Source organism: Aythya ferina, assembly GCF_964211825.1.
Source record: "Aythya ferina genome assembly, chromosome: 3".
NCBI classification, from domain to species: domain Eukaryota; kingdom Metazoa; phylum Chordata; class Aves; order Anseriformes; family Anatidae; genus Aythya; species Aythya ferina.
The window spans coordinates 79,602,716-79,625,486 of NC_140298.1; the positions used below are offsets into that span (position 1 = coordinate 79,602,716).

The following is a 22,771-nucleotide window of genomic DNA, read 5'->3' on the forward strand; positions in this document are numbered from 1 at the left end:
TCCAAATCTAACAGCCAAGATACTCCCCACGTGTGGTGTGCAGCACAACCAAGAACAAACAGTATCTTGTCCTATCTCAACACCCCAAACAGCTTGGAGATCCTCCATCTCTTGTAGCAGACACTGTCCTTTCAGACAGTTTATTTACTTCAGGGTCTGCAAAACAAACAGCCACTTCCCTCAGAATTAGAAAGAGTAAAGGCAAATTTATGTGGCTGAAGCACAGCTGTAGTGCTCGAGGCTGGTGTGTATACAACTGTCCAGAGGTACCTGTGCTCAGCACCACCACATTACAGAATGCAAACCCTGACTTGCTAAAACCCCACAGAAGAATGCAACGAGTGGGTTTCTTTTCTTTTCTCCTTCCTTTTGGCTTCTGGGAAGATGCCAGTGATTTCCAGCATTTGGTCTGACAACTGTTCTACTGTAAATATTTAGAAGAATCCATTAGAGATTAAACAAAGTGTAAGTAACTGCTCCTAAGTGATAGCTCTTATTAATGTTTGCAGCAATAGGCACTTTACAAGCACATATGAACCTACCTCTGGGCTGCTTGTAGGGAATGACAAGATAGAAGGCAGCAGGCAGAACGCAGTGTAATTTGAGCGTCAGTGTGTTATCATTATAAATAATCAGTGCAGAGACAGCATTCTCTAATGTGTGCACTATGCTTGCAAATCTTCTAGACAGCAACGGGTAGAGTATGCTAAGAAAGTATCCTAAGTGATGTATTTTAACTGATCTGTATCAGGCTGCAAAAGTACTCAAAGCCCTAGTTGGGACTCTTTTGTCTTTCTGTGGCCTGCCCCTGAAAAATAGATTCAAAACAAAACAAAACAGAACAAAACAAACCACCATTGCCAATGAAAAAGCGCAACTCCAAGCCCTCCCCCAAGTCTAGTGCATCAAGAAAAGGCTTTGTAGTATTGTCATATGTTAAAGGGGAAAAAACAAGCACCACTTTGGTGGAGTTTTTAACTTTTTTCATATTGCAAAATTCTCCTGACTGTACGGTATCTGAAGCATTCACTGTGCAGAGTGATACTGATAGCAGAGAAAGAATGAACACCAACGGTGTTCCTGGCCTGACAGTAAGATACTTAAGTAACGCTGACAGAAATTACTTTCCAGTGGACTAGGTGAATATTAGGTATATATATATTCCAGTACCTAAAATGATGCAGACCTCTAGTGCTCTACAGATTACAGGTTGATGACTTGGTCCATCACTCTGCATCAGGACAGCATCCCCTAAACACACAGTTTGGTTTGTCATGAATTCTGTCTCCAGGGGAGTGTACCGGTGGGGAGCTGATGCCTCTTTGTAACAACAAATCACTTGACTTGCTTCATGCAACTCCACAAACCCAAGGAGTCAGTTAAGGCAGATGTTTTCATTCCAAGGCACAGTTCAACCTTTCCTTTCACTTTGTCTTTTTTGGCATCCACATGTGTCATTTTGTATCACAATTTTGCTGCAGCAGCCCAGCATTTGGAGTGGTGTTGTTGCGGTCATTTCATATCTGATGCCTGTCTCTGGCAGCCCAACGTGGTGCCGCAAGCCACTAGCCACCAGTTGAGCTGCCAAATATTCATCATATGTAGAGCTGGGTGAGAGCTGCTGAGCAGAAACATGCTGGTTCATTGGATTCTCTCATCACTTCTTGCTGTGGCTTACAGAGCCACAGGCTTCTGTGTCGCAGCAGGGAAGAAGTATGAAACTTGTTAAGGTAAAGACTAATGGTGCACATTGCCCAGAGAAAAGATAGGAGAAGAAACAATGCTTTTGATGACCTGAAGCAAGCCTCAGCAAGTTAAACAGAAAGAGAGATAGCAAAAGAAGTAATTAACACCCTCCTCACTAGTTCAGATGCTGGGCTGCTGTCTAGACTCAGGAGGAGGGTGATGTCTGCTCCAGCTTCCTCTTTGTGTAGTCAACTAGTACCCAGCACAAAAAAAGCAACATGTTGTTATTACTGGTTCCCAAGCATGAGGTGGACTCGAAGCATAGGTGGTGATGTGCCTGACTCAGTGGGTGCAGTGCATTTTTCAAGGTGCTGCTGAGGCGGGGCCCTCTCTGACTTTTGGTTGAAGTCGGTAGCCATCTGTCAGAGAATGACTGCTGCAGACTGGGTCTTGGTGGGAGCTCTGGCTTTTCACTATCATTGGCCATCATTCACATCCAAAAGCAGGAAACAGGAAGTCGTGAAGTCTTGTTTGGGCTGTGGTCTTTCTGAAATTGTTCATAGGCTTCCAGGTGCCAAGACTCTTCCACCTCAAGAGCCAGCAGGAAGCAGGAGGAGAGAGCAAGGGTGCTGTGTTGTTTTTTGACAGTGGCAAGGATGATGAATGCCAGGTAGGAGATAAGGGGAATTATCTTCTTCTGTACCTCCATGTGTGCATATGTGGGAGCTTTGGGAAGTCAGACAGAATCAATGCTCATGCCCTGGAAAAGCTACAGAAGGGCAGACTAGACAGTCTCTTCAAGGAAGAGGAACATTAGTAAGGAATGTTTCTAAGCTAGTGGGCTTGGATAGCTGAAAGCAAATGGAGTTGCTCTGCAGAAAATTCCTCTAAGGAACTGTTGATCTGAAATTGAGGGCAATTTTTGATTTTCTGTCTGGAGAAATAGCTTCTTTTCTGATACATGTTGATATTGTTGGATCAAGATGATCCAGAATCTTTCTTAGAATTACAGACAGCAAAATTTTTAATAGCATAGTCAATTTAATTTAGGTGTTGAGCTTAGTTTCACACATATCTCCACTTGCATCAGCAGTTCTGTAAACATTCTCCTTATAATATCAATAAGAAGCAGCAGTAAGAATGCACCGTTCAAAACCAAATACAAATGTACAAATATCAGTTCATTTTTCTTATTCATCCTCTTGACAACTTTTCAATAAGCCATTGTAATGATTATATGTAAAGCAAAAAGGAGATAGAGAAGTTATTTTCTAAGACCAGTCAACAGTAGTGATCGCATTTAAAGACACAGATTACTGACAAATCTTGCTGAAGCCCAGGTGGTCATACCTCTTCAGTAAACAAGGAACAAAACTTCCACTGGATAATTTGGTAGGGCTTTGTTGATGTTGATAAGACTGTGAAAATTTGACCCAAATAATTAACTAATTTGATCATCTTCCTTGACTGCAGGAACTGAAAGCATAAACACCAATAAGAAGCTAGGCATTGGACATAAAATGGAAGTTACTGGACAATCTCATCTCTAGCTAGAGGTTTAAGGTAGTTCAGATATACTGAGCTCTAGAAATGTCTATTGCCTTCAGTGACTACAAAGCCTTCTGTCCCCAAGCCCAGAGGATCTCCTCTCTCCATCCATAGAAGAGTTAAACCCATCAAGACTCATTTGAGGAGACTGGACTGCTGGATTAGTCATGGATATCTGAATCTTCACGGCCTACAAAAAGGGAAAGTGATACCCAGCATGGGTCCATAAGTGCAGGCACTTTGATTTTTAAAATTGGACAAAATCTTGCAGAGGTACTACAATGTAGTTGACAGGGAAATGAACCTCCAGAAATCCTAATTTCTACTTTAGAGTCATGCTTGAATGTTCAAGGGCAGCAGACTTTTTAATTATACAGCATTTCAGCAGAATTCTTGGGATATCGTCTCCTTTTAGTTTGTGATGCTGTGAGCCATTCTCGCTTATCTTTCGATGTTGTGATCACAATGAAAGCAATTTCTCAAAATTTGCTATTCTGTTACAATACAGTTGGTCACAGCATAAGCATGCACAATTTCAGTGTGACACCAGTGACTGAGAATAGAAGCACTTTACAGACACTTAGCCCAGATGTGAATGACTACTCCAGGATCAGCAAGAGGTCCAGCCTTACACTTCCAGAGCAGGAGCCCCAGCTTGCTGGGGAAGAAATAAAAGTGTAAAAAGAGAGATTATAATAAAGTAGTTAATTTTTCTTTTGCTCATAGCCATGCTGGATGAGGAGCTATACTGTTTAAGGTAACAGTGTCTACAAATTCTATATAAGACAGCACCTTAAACATGCCTCAGAGATGCTGGTTTGAAGAAACCAAGTGGAATGCATGGCATAGTTCAGACAAGACAGGAGCAGTGAATAACTTGGCTTGTTATCCCTTCTGCTTTTTGAAAGAGGGGGAGTATTTCATCATTTCATTCCATTTACACATGAAACAACATTCCGTTTTCACATTCTCTTTAGAATACTAATTTATCAGTGCTTTCTTAAATTTCTCAGATATAAAGAATAAACAAACTGAGGAAGAGACCATACTGTTGAAGAATTTTAGATAAATGTTTAGGTTTTAAAAAATGAAAAGGTACTGTCTGTTTTCTTTTGTTTTGTCAGTAATTTCATATGAATGTTAAACTGCATTAGATAAGTGGCTACAACACAATAAGAGAAAATTAATTGAAATCAAAAGGATACTTTCTTGAGGTTCTCTGCTTCTCTATCCTGCACAAATATATTGTGGTAAAATCAACAAGTCTTCTACCATCTGTTTGCTTACACTGATGCCTCATCCAGCAGATATGCTACATTGAAACCTTATGAGACATAAAAATCCAATTTTGTTCATAAGGCAACAATGTGGAGTTTGTTTTAAGGAAACTGAAGTTTATTTTATTTCTGAAAACTCCCGTGAAGCAAGTAGTTCTCAAATCACAAAGAAAATATTGGATCATCACCCCATATTAAAAATATGGCATTTTTATTTGCTTTTATCCACAATTATTTCATTCTCTTTTTCTATGTCATCAAAATCAGATTGATGAGCATAACACAACTCACTGTGAGTAAGAAAATGATGATATTGCTGATGCTATCTAAAGATAAAATGTTAACACACTGCCGAGTTGTCAGAGGATGCAACCAGGGATGGATGCCTGAAGGTGCTCCTCAGGCAGACACAACTGCACACTTGAGAGCACAGAAGCAATTCTGGCACTTGCAACATCTGCAGTGCATTGTGGACTGTGTTACCTGAGAGATCTTGTGGGTTTTAAGGCCAGAGGGCCTGCTGGGAGAGGGTAACATGACCACCTGCTTAGCAAAAATCTAGGATCCACTCAATGGTTCCTTTCTCAGGCATAATAATTTATGGTTGAGGTACAGCATACTTTTACAAAGATGTCTGACCTCTTATTTGAAGCACACATATGAATGAGATTATACTGCCTCCCCTGAGACCACTGCAATGATTAACTTGCAAGGTTTTCTGAATTGGCTTTGGATAATGTGGTTGAGACTCACTGATTCCCATTTCCAACCACTGATCTGCTGTATCTTACTAACAATAACAAGTAGCTTTATAACATCAGATATTTTTAGGCGGAACTCCTAATTACACACTAATTGTTTTTTCCACCTAGAGAAAGAGGTGCTGTTCCGGAGTCTCAGGTGAGGCTGGTTTTAAAGAAAACACTCTGACCTAGATACAGACTTTACTGTGTTTTTATCTCTAAAGCAAGCATGATTGAGGCATTAATGTATCTGTTCTCACACCTGTTTTGTGCCAGTATAGCTTTTTTGATGTTAAACTTTCATAGAGTTGTTCCTTGCTTAAAATGTCATAACAGAAGAAAGAATCAGGTCTAGCACAGAATTTTTCCTGCGTCATGACCAAGCAATTGTATTCCTGATCTAAGTGAATGCCATGAAGATGTAGCCTGAAAGCAGGTGTCCCTGTGCAGCTTGCCTAATGCTGTGCCCTGCCTCAGCAGCTCTCAGGAATTATGTGCCATCAAGATACTTCAAAGCTTAAAGTTCTTCAGAGGAAGAAAACAGCAGCAGGGTGATTCACTGGCCCTTTTGAATTCCTAGTACTGGACTATTGCTTCATCATGGGCATTGGGACAGCCACATCTCTTCACTGTAATATAAAGCATAATGAGGCCAATATAGCAACCTTGTTGCGTTTTCTGGTAAGAGCCCAACAGCTCTAGAGTGTCCCAAAATTAATCAGTTCAGACTGGTTATGGTGGTTATCAGACAGGCAACGCATTCTCTTTCTTTTCCAACCATGTGCTACTAAAGAGCTGCTTCAGTGACCTAAAAAGTAATATGACCCCTTAAAAGAATAAAGTGTAAAAGCTCTTACATCACAGAACTGGATCTTACTTGATTGCCTTAAGGACCTCAGGATAACAGGTCCTATAGAATTGCACATATATCTGGAATGTTATTGTTACTGCTGCTGCTGTGATTTGATCATATCGTGTTCTCAGGGTTTTTTAAGGATGGCTGAAATCACAATATGATTTGTGATAATTATACTTTTTCTCATTTTCACATCAGTGGAAAACATTGTAATCAGTTTCCCCAATCATTTGACCTCCTTTTCACTTGGTTTCCCTTTGAACACCTCTTTCTAATTTTCTGTGAGAACACCTTTGTTGTACTGGCTTTTTTCCATGTGAAGTGTTACATATGATGTTGGTATGGAAAGTATTACACAGTAAACAGCAGATTCAAGCTGAAAAAGATACTTTAAAGATTAACAAAGAGACACTGTCTAGGACACCAGATTGATTCTTACTGAAATCAAAGCAATCTGATTTCCTTCCTACCAGAATACAGTTCAGGAGTTACTTGAAAAAATTAATTGATAATCTCAAAGTTGAAAACCTTTATGTTGAAAAGCACCAGAACTATCATATGTGCTTTGTCTCCTGCAGTCACAAAGAAACAGGGCTGCTTACTTACTGTAAGCACCAGGGGAATCTTACTCCCAGATATTATGAAAGTGATTTTAAAAGCATGAACATTAATTTTAAAGAGCCAATAAATTAAAATAGTACCAAACCCTTTTCTTAATAAGAAATTTTGTATTCCCATAGCCATGCTTTTCTCTGTAGAATAAGGAAAAAAATATATTTTTATTTTTATTTTTATTTTTATTTTTTGTCTGTTAAAGAAAGAAGAATAATATTCTTGCTCCTCTGAAGAAAAATGAAAACACAGTCATGTTGCAAATATTTGAAGCTTTTTGTTCTTTACTATGAAATTATCTAAAATATTGAAAAGTTAAAAAAAAAAAAAAAAAGTTGAATCTTTGAATTAGTTAAAGGATAAGAAGTGCTATGCATTCTTTTCAAAGTTCGGGTTAACAGTCAGGCTTTTGCCTACTTCAGGAAGATATGTGTCTGCTCCAAGCACAAGAGCCTCTATTCAAGAATGTGTCCTTAATTTTAATCAGGTATTTAGGTCTAATTGAAGTCAAGGGGTCTGTAACACATGTGTGAAGGTAACCATATGCTGATGTGAGTTTTTGAATGGGGAGGAATTTAAGCATGGGCTGACATGGTAATCGTTTAGGTTTTTATTCTGTTGGGTCTGGGTACGCAGAAAGCAGCATAAAACAGATCAACAAACATTAAATCTTGTTAACTTGGTGCTCGGTATAGAGAAGAAAAAGGGCCTTTTATTTCCCTGAATTTTCTGACCTTTTTTGTTATTTTTCTTCTCCTTGTTGCTCTTTGCTCACCAACCACAGTTCTAGTTTTCTGTGGACAATTCCCAAAGGGAACATTCCTTGCTGGAGTAACTTAACCAGCTCTTTTCCTTCATTTACAGCAAGTACAGCACCCCTTGCAGAATGCAAAGCAGATCCTTTGGTCACAAGCCAGCGCTAATAGCGTGTTTTCCAATAATCTAATCTCCTCAGTCAAAGAGCAGAAATCAGAAAGTTAAAAGAAATGACTTCCCAACTTGTCTCAATCTGCCTCTGAAATCTGTGCTTGGAAACGTCATACAAGTAACTAGAATAAATTGTTACCACACTTGCACCCATGACTCAGTAGATGTTTTCGTAACAATCTGATGTATATAAGAGAATCCCATATAAAGCAAGGCAGAATGTAGTGCCAAGCACAGAGTTACATATAAAGGCCTGCATCTGCAAAGTTAGAAGCCAGAAATTTCAGCCAAAGCTGAGAACATATCGTAAACATCTATGAATTAAACACCTCGACACTCCTAAGAGATAGGTATCATTTCTTCTTTGCAGCTGAAGAAATTGAAGCCCAAATATGACAAGGCCAAAACTTTTAAGTTTGGCTCTACAAGTGAAGCAACAACCCTTTGATTAACATCCTAAATAAATAGCTGCATTTTCAGACTGCTGACCATTTGCATCTTCCACAGGCATGTCGAAAATCAGGTTATGTGTTCAGGAATGAAGTGGGGGCATTAGTTGTCTCACTGAAGGCCCTGGATTTGAAAATGTTGATGCTAATAGTTTCAGCTTTCCAATGACAGAAAACAGAAAATATTTCTGAAACAGACAATATGGAGGTAATTTCATCAACCTTCAAATACAAGAATTCCTAGCTTTCTCCAAAAAGTACAAAAATCTGTGGTGCTGCTAGAGGGTCTTCAGATATATGGAAATAGTAGGCTAGATGTTGAAAGTTTACCTATTCCTTTTGTTTTCTTCCACAATATTTGTTTCATTTTTTTTTCTGTACTGAAATGTATGGAAACTTGTTTTGGCATTGGGAACCAAAACCATCTCAATCATTTTTTTCAATACCTAAAACGATGCAGACCTCTAGTGCTCTACAGATTACAGGTTGATGACTTGGTCCATCACTCTGCATCAGAACAGCATCCCCTAAACCTGCAGCTTGGCTTGTTTTGAATTTTTGTCTCCAGATACTGTACTGGTGAGGAGCTGATACCTCTTTGTAACAGCAAGTCACTTGACTTGCTTCATGCAACTCCACAAATCCAAGGAGTCAGTTAAAGCGGATGTTTTCATACTAGGGCACAGTTCAACCTTTCCTTTCACTTTGTCCTTTTTGGCATCCGCATGTGTCATTTTTTATCACAATTTTGCTGCAGCAGCCCAGCATTTGGAGTGGTGTTGTTGTGGTCATTTCATATCTGACGCCTGGCTCATGGCAGCCTAACGTGGAGCCGCAAGCCACTAGCCACCAGTTGAGCTGCCAAATATTCATCGTATTGGATGCTTTAAAAATAACTGCTGTGATTTCATGTTTTTCTAATATCTGGGGGATGTTTGGTTTTCACTGAAGCCTGACTAATTGTTGGTATAGCTTATATTAGACAGTTCTGTTTGCAGCAATGGTTTCTATTTCTATAATTTATTCTGCATCCTGTTAATTATTTTACAGAATAACAAAACAGAACAGAACAGTCCTCTCTTCCTCATTGCTATAGTTATTAGAAAAACGTTCTTCAACAGAGCACTGTTGCAAAGTGCCAAGAATATTTTTCAAGCTGGCTAAGGCATCTGACACCTGAAAAAGCAGCCATCTCAGCAAATGGGTCACTTCATTGTGAAGCAAGTTGGGTAGGAAGAGGTGTTTCACAAATTGTACTTGTGCAGTGTAGGGTGACATGCCCTCAGGATGCTGCTGTGATTCAGTCTAAATTATGTGACACATACTACTGCTGTAGGCGAAAGACTAGCAAAAGTATATTTTTAAGACAATTTGTGCAATTAGAAGTGTTGGACGTCACATTTGCTGTTCAACAACAATGTTAAATAATATATCTGACAAATAAAAAACGAGCCACCTTTAGAAGCTACAATTCATAATCTTTTCTTTTTTTTTTTTTTTTTAATTTATTTCTTTTAATTTCTACTTTAGGTTAAATTGATTTTAAAGACACAAGTTTTTTGTGTTTTTCTTTTTTCTTTGTTGTTTGTTTTTTGTTGGTTTTGGGGTAATTTGTCCCAATTGAAGAAAGAACATTAAAGCAGTTTAAAAAACTTTGATTTTATAACTCTTACTTGAAAATATTTAATCAGACTCATAATGCTAACCCAAATTTTTCTAGATATTTAATTACCAGTTTCATATACAATTGTATGCCTTTCTGGTTATTTTTTCTTTACCTAGTCTTGTCAATAGGTGGTCTCATTTTTATTTTTTTTTCTTTAGAATTTCCTTTTTCTTGCAAATTAAAATGTTATATCTTACCATTCCATACCATTTTAGTTATTACAAATTAAAGCCACTTGGAGAATCACTTACAGAAAAACATTCCAACTGAACATGCCACTCTCTAAAAATTCAAATATTTCATAAAACAACTTTGACAGAATTCTGTCTGAGAATGAATAAGAAGCATTTTGTACCATAAAAAAAAAAAACAAAACAAAAAAACAAACAAACAAAAAAAACACCTGTAACATCTTCTGGAACTGATTTTTTGAGATATTCTGAACTGTTTTTTCATATCAAATGCTTCGTTTGGATTTATTATATGTAATATGAATTTTGAAAAAGTTAAACTGAAGCCAAATATCTCCAACAAAGTGAAATAGATCTTTTTTAAATGGAATATTTTGTATTTTTTTGGTTCTTATGACAATTTCCCATGAATCCCACATTTAAAAAACCTTGTGAAACAGCCTTCCCATCCTCTGCTCCACAGCTGATCCATAGGGACAAGCATCAGAGCAAATGAGGGGTGCCCTTCAGCCACCAGAACCGAACTCCCAGTGCTTGGCCTCCTCTCCAGGCCACCCCCACCCTGGGCAGCTTGTGGCTCCTCCACCCTGCCAGCAAGGAGGCAGCTGGGCACTTTGGCCTCCCCCCGGGCGCCTTGGCCTCCAGGTACCTTGGCCTCTGCCTGGGCCTCTTCCTGCCACCACAGCACCCAATGGGATTGCTGCATGCTTTTGATTGATTTAACTGTCTGTGGAGCTTGGTGTGTGAGCATTATGCCATTAATTAGTTTTGGGATGAAGGACGTATGTTTACAGAGGCCACATTTAAGTAACAATAATGAAAAAGATGCTTTGTTTTCTCTTGCACTCAGCGGAGGAGATGGGTGTGCAAATCCTCAGGCAGTGGTGGTGCACCACCACCATGTGACAAATGAGTTGTGTCCCTGCTCATGCCCAGAGTGGATATTAGCCTTGATTTCATCACCCGTGCCCCAGTAATTCAGCTCAAATACTGCCCAGCATGGCTCTGGGTTGGCTGTAAGCTGCCTGCTGCGTATCAGGGCAGTGACGCTGGATCTATTATGGTCTTAGGGAAGAGAAGGATGCTTGGTGTGAGTGCGAAATGTCTTTCATGTGGGCCAGTGTGTGAGGCAGCAGAGAAGGTTGGGAGGGGGAGGCTCGGACTTCAAAGGGAGGGCAGAAGGCACAAAGGGTGATGAAACAAGCCCTAACTACGTGCCATTCATATTTACTTCACAAGGAGGGCCAGACTTGCAGAGCTGTTGAACTGAGTCAGTTTGTCAGGAATCAGACACTTACTTAAATCTCACCCAACCTAAAGCTTAATCCCACTCAAAACAGGCCATCTAATCACACTGACCTTTATAAATCAGATAAGGGCGCTCCAAATCATGGGCTACCCAAAAGCTGTTGATTAACAAATGAGTGAGATCCTCGTCCCCCTTTCTTAAGAGGATCTGTGCTGTTGACTTTGGTGGGCCAGGATGGCAGCCAAAGAGTCTGAGCCAGCTGGTGGTGAAGTCTCTTGTCTGTTTTCTACCAGAGCTGAATTTGATTTCATATCGTTACTGTTCACATTTTGCATTCAGAAACCTTTGGTATTTTTTTTTTTTTTAACTGGCACAGGTCCCAGTGGCATGAGAGAGATGAAAATAGTTGTGTCTTCATTTGCTAGGTGTTGATAGCGTATGCATCACTACCCAATGCTGCAGCAGAGAAGCAGTCACTAGACTGCTTCTAGTATTTTTGCCATTAACTTAAACTTGAATTTTGGACGGTATCTTGTGTCACTGATAGGCCAGTCAGCCTGAAGAATTTACCCTTTTTCCTCTAGGAAAATTTGAGATCATTATCACTGTTACAAATTGTAGAACCCAATTTTTAGAGACCTTCCAGCACTGCAATATTTCTTAGTATCTATACTCTGGGTCCAAATCTTGATGTGAGACTTGAATTTAAAGAGACAGGTTCTGATTCAATGGTTGCAGGCATCGATCCAGAATAGTTCCACTGCAAACAACATAATTTGGGGCTTCCAGTTAGTTTCAGCGTGGTATGAATTTAATCATCACACAGAAAAAAATTAGTTCATTCAGTACAAACTTCTGATCAATGCCACTTATGAAAATATACAAAATTGAGAGGATATTAAGTAATTGACCAAAGGCACATCTGAGCAACGCCAAGGCAGTGGGCTGGCTTGCTGTCTAGCTTATTAATTTTTTAACGCTGTAAACATAGTAGTAGAAAAATCATAACTTTGACATGGGATTACAGGCATTTGCTGTCTAAACCCTTCTCCCTAGTCCCCAGCACGGAAAGTAAAATCTGTTACATCCTGCTGTTCTTTCTGTGGTTTCTGAAACAAAACTTTGAGAGAAAAACTCTGGTCTCCAAAGACCCTGTGGGAAATGGGAAACTTGCAAATGCTACTGTAGTTGTGTAATGTTGACAGTATGAGCTGAGTGATCCTTATACAGCTTGGAAGTGCACGAGCATCTGTGTAATACGCAACAATAAAAGTCTCCAGTATGCTGGAGCAGCAAAAAAAAAAGAGAGGTAAACTGGGGGGACAGTCTCTGCTGCCAGCACGACAACCTTATCACCAATGAGCTTTGTTAGAAACATATGAATAATAAATGGAAGGCTAGCATAAGGCAGAAAATGTGCCTGCATATTTGAGAGAATGAGCATGTACAATATAAGGGTATGTTTTTCTTACCTGAATAAAGTCTGCACCTCTTGTAATGAAGAGATCTGGGAGTCATGGGGGTCACGGTGGCATTTGACAATTTTTAAACCGCTGGTTTTGGAGTTCTGTGCCCATAAAAACAGTGCAGAATCAACTGGAGAGCTTCATGACGTCATCTTGCAGGTTTAGACTGTTAAAATACTGTCCAAATATACATACAGAAAGTATAATCTCTTCCCAAAACTCATGTCTCTTTCTTTCTCCTCAGCACAGATGCTTGCTTTGCATATAGCCGAGTCTAGCATATGTCATGACACACTGGTTAAAGAGCTACTAGGTGTTTCTTACTGCTACTCTTTATAGATCCTATACATTTCCTTCTGTAACATGTAATCTTATCTAGACAGTAAGGATGTGCTAATGTCATTCAGTTTCTTACCCTTATAGAAGACTCATAATGTAGTCTTGAAGGTTGGCTATTGGAAATAAATATAGCTGGCTCTACCTGTAAAATCTGTAGTTGCTTATAGGATTTAGAACTTGATGTAAACAGATATTGCATGACCTGATCCTACCATTTCCATCATCACAAGGGTGCTTAAGGCAACTTGCCTTTGGAATCCTCTTTGCTCCCTATAGTGGTTAATCTTCCTGTATCCCTGAATTGTAGTGGTGCTCCATAGTACGTGGGAAAAAAAAAAAAAAAAAAAAAAAAAAAAAAAAAAAAAAAAAAAAGTCAATTTCCCTTCTTTCTCCATGAAAAGAATTTTTCAGTTTATTTACAAAACTCTCTGGAATGAGAAGGAGCCATCTGTGGTTGCTGTGGCTCATTTCTGTTGCACTGAAGATGCTAGGAGACTGCACAAAACTCTGTACCCCTGGTGAGATTTTTCAGTCTGTTGATGCTCTTTCTAACTAAATTCCGGGGAAATGTGTTCTGGCAGCCAGTGTACTTAATTTTCAGGATCACTTTGCCAGACATGTATTTAATAAAGATGAGGCATCCCCCAGTGAGATCTTGGCTGTTTGTGATGAGGGCCTCCTTGCTGGTAGACACCACTACAAAATGGTCACGGATACTCCCTCAGACTGTGGGACAGTCCCATACTCATCTTTCTGTTCCTCTTTAGAACTGTTGACACTTGGTGAACAAAAAAGGTTGGTTTCTTTATCCTCAGATGTAACTGAGGGAGGAGGAAAATGTTCTGTCAGGCCAGGCAGATGTTTCAGTCCTTATGGGATCTTTTTATTTCAAAACACTTGACGATCATCTTTTTTATATGTTGTGTACTACAGAAGGTAGCAATACTCTGAAGCAAAATTGAAGTCAGACAAATATCTGGAAGAGGACAAATATCTGGAAGAGATGCCATCCTCTTAGAAAGAAATCTTAAAAGTGTTTGTGAAGCACAAATCACAAAGCGGAAGAGAAGATGTTAAGAGTTTAACACTTGACTTTGAGACTGGTTTTCCTGTTTGCTCTTTTTGTGGCTGTCTCTCCTTTCAAGGTTTCCTCAGACTACTCTAAATCCAGGGGAGGTTGGATGGAGAGCTCACATTCCTCAGGCATCACCACTGGTTCCGTTGCATCCCAGAAAACTTATGGCCAATCAAACGTAGCAATTACTGTGCAATGGGTCTACCTCCCCTACAGAGCCCAGCTGCTGCCCCATCACAACACATCAAGTCCCTGGCCTCTGTGTGGGTGATTTAAGGCCAAGCTATCAAGCAGAGCTTAGCCTGTAAGATTGAGCTCAGGTTTCATTTCAGCCCAGGCTGGCTGAAGAGATTTCTTTAGCAGTGATAATACAAGCTAATCAAACCCATGTGTACTTATTCTCCCAGTGCTGTTCCACCACCCCTGGGCTTTTCCCATGCTCTGCACTGTATGTTACCTACACATTGGTTCAGTGGTTTTGCCCCACAATTGTCTGTTCCATTTCTAATGTATTTTGCACACAGAGAAATGCTGTCCAAGAAAGAGTATGAGGAAATATGCTGTGGTTTGCAAACTGAATTCCTTAATGACTTTCTCATTAGAAGAGCTCACTGCCAAATGCTATTTGCTTTTGCCTAAAGGACAGTCCACATGATTAAGAGTAACTGTGCTTCACACGAAGTATTGTTTTCAGGCCACTGCCACAGACAGCTGCTTCACACTAAGCAAGAGAGAGAAAAACAGACGCCAAAGAACTTGCAGAGTGATAAGTGTTACAAGAACTCAAGGGATATCTTGTCACAAATCTCCCATCACCAGGGCTGGTACCCATGGGGTGTGATTTGGTAGGTGAAGCTGAAGCAGGGCTCAGGTCTTGCAGCGAGGTCCACCCAGGAGAGGCTGAATTCCAGAGTAACTCTGCTGTGAAAATATTTCCTGTGAGCACTCACAGGCCTGAGAAACCAGAAGTAACAACAGCTTCCTAGCACGGATGGATTTCATTTGTCTAGCACATCCATTTCAAGAATGACCCTCTAAATGGACTTCTTGTAGTTGAAGATTGATGGTAAGACAGTGCACCTCAGCTGCAGCAAATGGGAAAAGAATATTCTTTTACCCCAAGCTTTTCCCCTGGCTGTGAAAATATACTCCTGCCTGGATTCCTGGATTTCTCATGTATACTCTTTTTTTTTTTTTTTTTTTTTTTTTTAATACCATCACTTTCAATATGTATATGAAGTAAAACTAAGCGCAAAATTTCATCGCCAAAGGTGTTAGAATTTGTTTGCTGCGTGCCATCAAAATCACCTATCATCCCAGGATTTAAAGTTCAGACTCAAATTCAGCTCCTTGTCCTTAACTTTCTATTTTTAATAGGGAGATCACAACTCATTGTTTTCAGAGAAGTACTTTGGAAAATATTCTGAGAAAGGAAAATCCCCAGTGATTTCATTCACTAATGAGGCTGAAAACTAATATTTGGACAAACAGTGTACACACACAAATCAGTCAATCAATCAATCAATCAACCAACCAACAACAATGACAACAACAACAAAAACAAAAACAGAAAACAGCATTCAAGCCAAAAAGAGCTTAAAGACAGACAGGGGCTGGGAATAGTTCAAGATTAGCTTAGTGTCTTCTCTGATCTCTAGTAGTTAGGCTTTCTAAAGAGAAAAACATAATGGATGGATTCTGGACCTAAAACCAGTCATGAGCCTGCACACACATACTTTTGGATCTGATGCAAGTAAGCAGTCCTGGTTGATCCTTGTGTAAGAGGTGGGTAAGGATATCTCTGTGGGTCTCTGTGCTTCCACCATTTGCTTTGCCCATTGTTGTGCTGTATTTTCCATCCCTGAGAGTGTAGGATTTCACTGTGTTCAAAGAGCTCTGGAAAACAAGAGGATGGCTTGCTCAATTGCTGCTGGGCCACCTCTGACTGCCGGCACTGCTCCTAGCAGGCTGCTCACAGCATACCTCCATTTTAAGTCACAAAAAAAAAAAAAAAAAAAAAAAAAAAAAAACTGTTCTGAGGGTTATGGAGGAATTTTTATAACACATTTTATTTTATCATGTCTTTGTAATTAAGTAGGTTGCACCAAAGGCCACATGGTTACAAGTGAGAGCATTCTGGGGAATGCTAAAACCCTGACCACTTGGCTGTACAGCCAGGGCCTAATCTGTGCGGACACAGTGCCTGACCCCCTGCCAAGGCACCGTCCCTCTCTCTGCCTGGCTACCACATCTAAAACTTGTGGCTAACAGGAGCGGTTGCTGCTCTCCTAGTAATTTTTCACCTGTAGACCTCAAAGCACTTCTTTACATTACTTATTTGTTGCTACTGTATAGTAATACCGTATAGTATTTACTTACTGTATAGTAAGTATAGAAATTTGAAGCAATGCCTGTGCCAGGCATTGCCTGATTTCACCACTGGCCAGATTTCACCACTTCTGGTTGCTTCCTCATGGTTACAGTGTGCAACTGCTGAAATGCTTGAGATTTCCAGGCTTCAGCAGCTTGATGCACCAAGAGAGAAGTAGTAAAGGCCAGCTCTCTGCCCTGCAGCAGTAAGGTCCCTCCCCAGGCACAAAGGTGGTCAGAAGCATGAGTTTGTCCCATTTCGTTTTGGCCTCCTTAGGAACAGGAGGGACCAGCCCTAGCAGCCACTGCTCACTGTGTTGCAGGCCTCGGGCAAGTGCCTAGCCCTAAACTGGAGAGAGTGGAGGCTGAGAGTTATGGAGGGTAAGGTTGTCAGATAGATCTTGGAGATGACCCTTTTCCAGCATGCTCCCTCATTTTCTAGACACAAATATTTTCCCTCCACCCATAATTTTTTTTTTTCCAGATTCATTAACAAAACACAGTGCTGGGCTTTCAGACAGTACCAATTTCTGGAGCACTTGTCTGTTCCTGATTTTCTCCTTGCCTGAGCCAGCATAGGGGCCTACCTTGCATTCGAAGCAAGCTTAATGAGACACAGTTTCATTACACAGATTATCAGGCTCAAAGAAATGTCCAGCACAACAGACAATCAGAAAAAAAAAATCCCTTTAATAGCTTTTAAGATTAAAAAAATAAATAAAAAGAAAAAAAAAATACTCCTCCTAATTTAAAATATCAATTCTAACTTTTCAATGAGACGTTTGCTCTGCATTTCTAAGACCAGAAGCTTGTTTTGTTTCACACGTTGTGTTATAACATGGCATGAAATCAACCTTTAAATGGAGCTTGACTTACATATGTTAACCTGTTCCTTCCTCCGTAACACTAACAACATGATTCTCCATTTGAAACTATGTGCTTTTTTTTTTTTTTTTTTTTTTTTAGATATATCTGAGACGAATAAAAGAGGAGAAAGTGTGAAAATGGCTATGCAAACATGTTATTTTATATTTAATATTGCTGAAGTTAGTGGAGATGGAAATTGGCCATGTGATGGATTTTAGCTGTAGAGAATTATCTTCTCTTGGCAATAAAGCACTGCCTGTCTTAAGGGCTCACACACAAAGCTTGACCTCTGAGCAGTTGCACGTAATGTTTTCTCTGTCAAGTGAATGTATTCATAATGATCTGTCACAGGTGCTCACACGTAATATGTTTCCTGTCAAAAGTGATCATCCATATTTTATATAGCAGCTTTGATGACAAATATTTTGTACTTCAGCTGCTTTTTCTTCCCTCTGTCAGACTTAATGAAGGAAAGTCATGGATAGTTTTTAAATAATGTCAGCTTCTTAGATCACATTACGATGTCTGCCTTTGAAAGTAGCCTCGTGCAAGAACCAAAACACAGGGTTGAGAGAGACAAGGACATTTTCACATGGTAAACTCTTAAAAGCAATTTTTTCTGGCTCTTAATTTCAGAATCAATACACTCTGTACCTTTGGAATCTTCTCAGCAAAACATTGTCCTGTATTTAGAGAGCATTCACTACTTTGAAGTGACAAACTACTTTTGGTACTTTGAGTTCACTACTTTGGTGAAAACATATCTGATAAATGGTTTGTGCTTGCAGCTTCTCACTATGCAGAATGCTGTTTATTCTTATGGTAGTGGTGTGTCTTGGTGGTAAATACACTTCCCTCGTGGTTGTTCCACAGAGTGCCTTAGGGGCACAGAGAATTAGGCTCTTATGTTCTCATTGAAATTGTTTGTCCTAAGCAGGGCCAAGGATTTCTTTTTTCCTACCTGTTCAGCCCTACTGAGAGAAATAACCTTCATTCTGTATTCTGTTAATTGAAGAGGAAAAGTGAATTTGAACTCCTTTTGAGATTTCTCAGATTGTGATACTGGCCATTGAAATCTCAGAGTATAAAGGAGTGCCTTTCTCATTTCTGAGCTATGTATTTTTACCAAAGCTGTAAGTGAATGTACAGGGGTATTCCCAAACTTCCCTGCCACCAGGCAAACTCCCCCAGGCTAGCAGCAAGAGTCGTGCTTTTCAACCTGTAAGCCATGGATTCATATGGGCTTCTGGTCCACTTCCAAGGGATCCACAGAAGGGAGATGACAAAAGCAAGTTCATTGTGTATGGGAACTATTTATCAGCGTCTGCAGATAAAAATAAGTTCAGAACACTAAAATAGGTGATAAAAGTATGGAACATGCATATTTATAATAATATCACAAGCCTGATGACAAAGCAGAACAGGAAGATGGCAGTATTTACGAATTGGATTTACAAATATAAATGAGGACTGGATTTATCTTACATATAAAATAGAATCAGATGTCTTAATTAAAGTTTACAGTTAGAAAAACGTCTGGGTTTGTCATACAAGAAGAGGCCAGAAAAACAGTGACACAGGCCTAGAGCTACTTGATGCTTAATTATCAAACTCCTATTTAAGAATGCAGCCAAGAAGGAATTAGAAGGAGGTAAGAACTTCTGCAATACTGAGAGATACAAAACATTACTCTGTACCACTGAGAAGTAATTCACTGATTAATGTCTGCTGCTGAAAATACAGCCTGCAATATCTCCCGTTTTTCTGCTACTTCCAAATAAAAACTGGATAGTCTTAAGCAGTCAGTGTACTAAGGTTTCGTTTCGTTGTCTGAAGAATTATAACAATCCAATTGAAAAGAAAATATAATCCTACCTATGCTCCATGCTGGGATTGGAGCAGGGTAAATGCCACAGTTAAGTCTGAACATCAGGTTGTAATTGTTAGAGATTAAAAACATGCCAGAGAGAACATTCCAGAGGAAGAAGGAGGGTGAGAAGGATGGCTCTCCTGTGTCTTTTTATTAGAGCAAATTAGCATTAGATCTAACAGGGGCATATTCTGCACAGCAGAACTCAATCAAAATACATTTAGTCAATGAAGGAAATGATATACTGGGTTGTTTTTTAATCATCCAGGTTTGAAAAGCAAATATATATGAATGTGTATTTATCTGCTGAGTCAAGTGCATACAAGGTTAACTGAAGAAGCAGCAGGAAAAACACTGGAAATAACTAGAAGAAAAATAATTTTTCTCTAGGATGCTGCTGTTCTACAAAATCTATTTTAAATTTAATTTGCACTTTGTTATTTCTGCAAGATGTGAGCATGTCAGTTAAGCTTCTCATTTTTATGCAGGTGAAGTAATCACCGAAATGAAATGTTGGGTCATAATAAAAGATGCAAGAAAAAAAAAAAAAAAAAAAACACAAAACAATCTTTAAAGAGCTGTCAGAGGGGAGGAGGGTAGTCCGCCCTTCCAAGTACAGAGGAACCATTATGCTCTTGTTCTTTGGAAAGAAATTTTCTAATTTCTTATTCTCTTCCTTCTCCACCTTGTTTTTTAATACTTCTCTTTGCAGTGCATCCTAACGTGAGCCAGGGTTGCCAAGGAGGGTGTGCTACGTGTTCGGACTACAACGGATGCCTGTCATGTAAGCCCAGACTCTTCTTTGTTCTGGAGAGGATTGGCATGAAACAGATTGGAGTATGTCTTTCCTCGTGTCCAAGCGGATACTATGGGACACGGTATCCTGATATTAATAAGTGTGCAAGTAAGTGCTGGGGAAAGGGGAAGAACATTGATTTGTTTGTCCTCTTTTGAATGCTCCTTAGGAGTCGAGTCAACAGAGAAGCAGGAGGACAGGCCGAGTTTTATTTTTTCAGTTCTGTTATAGTAGTGCAATAAATATTAACCTGAACAAGGAGTTAAGTTGAAAAATTAGAAAAGTGCCTAATGCTCAAGGGTCCCAGCTCTGCTTGAGTGACTTGCCTAGGAGCTGGGAGGTGGCCTCTGTCTCTACACCCTGATGCAGAAGTAGGGCAGCAGCAGGGACAGGCACTGCCCTCCAAAGGCTGGGGCAGCAAGGCTGAGCAGCTGCAGCTCTGTAAAGCAGAGGCTAAAGGCCACTGAGCCTCAGGGACTGGGGCAGTTCCTGGCCTTTCCCCCGAGATGTGAAGACAAGGTGGCACTCTGTGGAGATGCGCTTTGCCCTGGTCTCTTTATAGCTTGCCTCACAAGCAGTGTAAATGTCTGTACCAGCTGGCAAGGTCTCAGCCTGATCTGGGGGAGGTTAACAATCCATGTTGCTTTTGGGCTGGGAGACAGAGAACTCAATTCTATTCTTTACCATTTGGGCAACGTTTTGACCCTACTGTGTATTTTGAACCATAAATGAACTGGAAAAGATTGTAATAGCATTCTCATTCCCCTCCTTGCCCTCCCTCCTGTAATTTTTGTTGTTGAGTTCAGTTTTTAACCCCACAGGTAATATAAAAACATACATGCGACAGCCAAGCCACTCTCCCAGATTTTACCTGGTAATAAAAGTTATTTAATGAACAGACCCCAGAGTAAAATCTTACAGAGTAACTTGACACTGTAAGTACTTGCTCACTTTTTAGCAGTGTGTGGCCTTAAATATAAGACACGAGCTATGTCATGCACCAGTTTTTGCTTATGTCTTTTAAAAATACTTGAGAACTGGAAAATATATTGTTAATGCCATTCTGGGTAATCATATAGAGGATGTGTGAAATACTACAGGATTGTTGGTCAAACATGAGAAAGTCACTTAAAATATGAAAATTACATTGACATAAAACATGTTTTATTTCTTCTGGATGGATGGAGATAAATAGCGTGGAACTGGGTCCAGTACATGTAGCTGGTGGAGTTAGTTACTACCTGTGCTATGTCAAGGTAGATCATAAGTACTATATTGTTATTCTGATGAGCTGTGCTCTGTTTTCAGTTTGAACAGGTCTGCAAGAATACAAGAAGTGTGTGACCACTCAGCATCAGGCCATCCTTATTAAAATCCGACTCATACTAAGACCACTTGTTGCTTCCCACAGTGCGTGTACAGGGCATAGGGAAGATCTAAAAATAATTTGCTACCTTTGAAGATTGTTTTGCAATGCTAGAGTCATAACAGTGTGACCAGCAGGGATAGGGAGGTGATCGTCCCCCTGTACTCGGCTCTGGTGAGGCCGCACCTCAAGTACTGTGTCCAGTTTTGGGCCCCTCGCTACAAGAAGGACATGGAGGTGCTTGAGCGGGTGCAGAGAAGGGCGATGAAGCTGGTGAGGGGCCTGGAGAACATGTCCTATGAGGAGCGGCTGAGGGAGCTGGGCTTGTTCAGCCTGGAGAAGAGGAGGCTCAGGGGTGACCTTATCGCTCTCTATAGGTACCTTAAAGGAGGCTGTAGAGAGGTGGGGGTTGGTCTGTTCTCCCACATGCCTGGTGACAGGACGAGGGGGAATGGGCTTAAGTTGAGCCAGGGGAGTTTTAGGTTAGATGTTAGGAAGAACTTCTTCACTGAAAGGGTTGTGAGGCACTGGAACAGGCTGCCCAGGGAAGTGGTGGAGTCACCATCCCTGGAAGTCTTCAAAAGACGTTTAGATGTAGAGCTTAGGGAAATGGTTTAGTGGGGACTGTAAGCGTTAGGTCAGAGGTTGGACTTGATGACCTTGAGGTCTCTTCCAACCTAGAAAATTCTGTGATTCTGTGATTCTGTGTGTGATTCATATGAAGTGATTTTGCCTTGAATTCTAGTGTGTGTGAGAGAGCCTGTGGTTTTTCATGGCAAAGAGCATCAATGTTATTGTCTGTTTGCATTTCAGAATGTAAAGCTGACTGTGAAACCTGCTTCACCAGAAACTTCTGCACAAAGTGTAAAAGTGGGTTTTACTTGTACAGTGGAAAGTGCCTTGAAAAGTGCCCTGATGGGCTGGAAGCCAACAACCACACGATGGAGTGCACCAGTATCGGTAAGTCCGGCCCCGTCACATAACGGCTTGATCCTCTCCGGTTTCCTCAGGGGGGTGGTGGGTCAGTGGAGGCCACGAACTGCTAGATCAGTCACGGCACCAGGGAAGGGCAACTTAAATCTGCCCTGGACAAGTTCTGCATCACAAGGTGTATTCCTCAGCACAGCAAACTCATGACATTTCACAAAAGCCAATCTTGGCTGTGCCCCAAAACACAGCCCCGAAGCTAAGAGCAGTTCTGCCTCAGGACTTATGGCCCATGTCATCACACCTGTTTGGCCTACCCTGAGGTAGAAGGACATCCATCCCAAGCATGATCTGTTACAGCGTTATGCAGCATCGCTAACATCAAAGGCTCAAAAATCCTGAGCCAGGCCCTGCACCTAGTTTAAAGACTTAACTACTTAACTACTTTGCTCTCAGTCCCTTAGGCTACCTGACTCTTCCAAGCATGTGTG

At 40.4% G+C, this 22,771-nt stretch overlaps 1 protein-coding gene across 1 annotated transcript in view; it reads left to right on the forward strand.

Annotated features, from left to right (window-relative positions):
• Positions 1-22,771, forward strand: part of RSPO3 (R-spondin 3) — a 62,032-nt gene that overhangs the window by 15,054 nt on the left and 24,207 nt on the right. The window contains exons 2-3 of the mRNA XM_084514735.1: positions 19,904-20,095; positions 22,167-22,313. Of these exons, the coding sequence (XP_084370861.1) occupies positions 19,904-20,095; positions 22,167-22,313 (339 nt within the window). The remainder of the gene's footprint in view (positions 1-19,903; positions 20,096-22,166; positions 22,314-22,771) is intronic.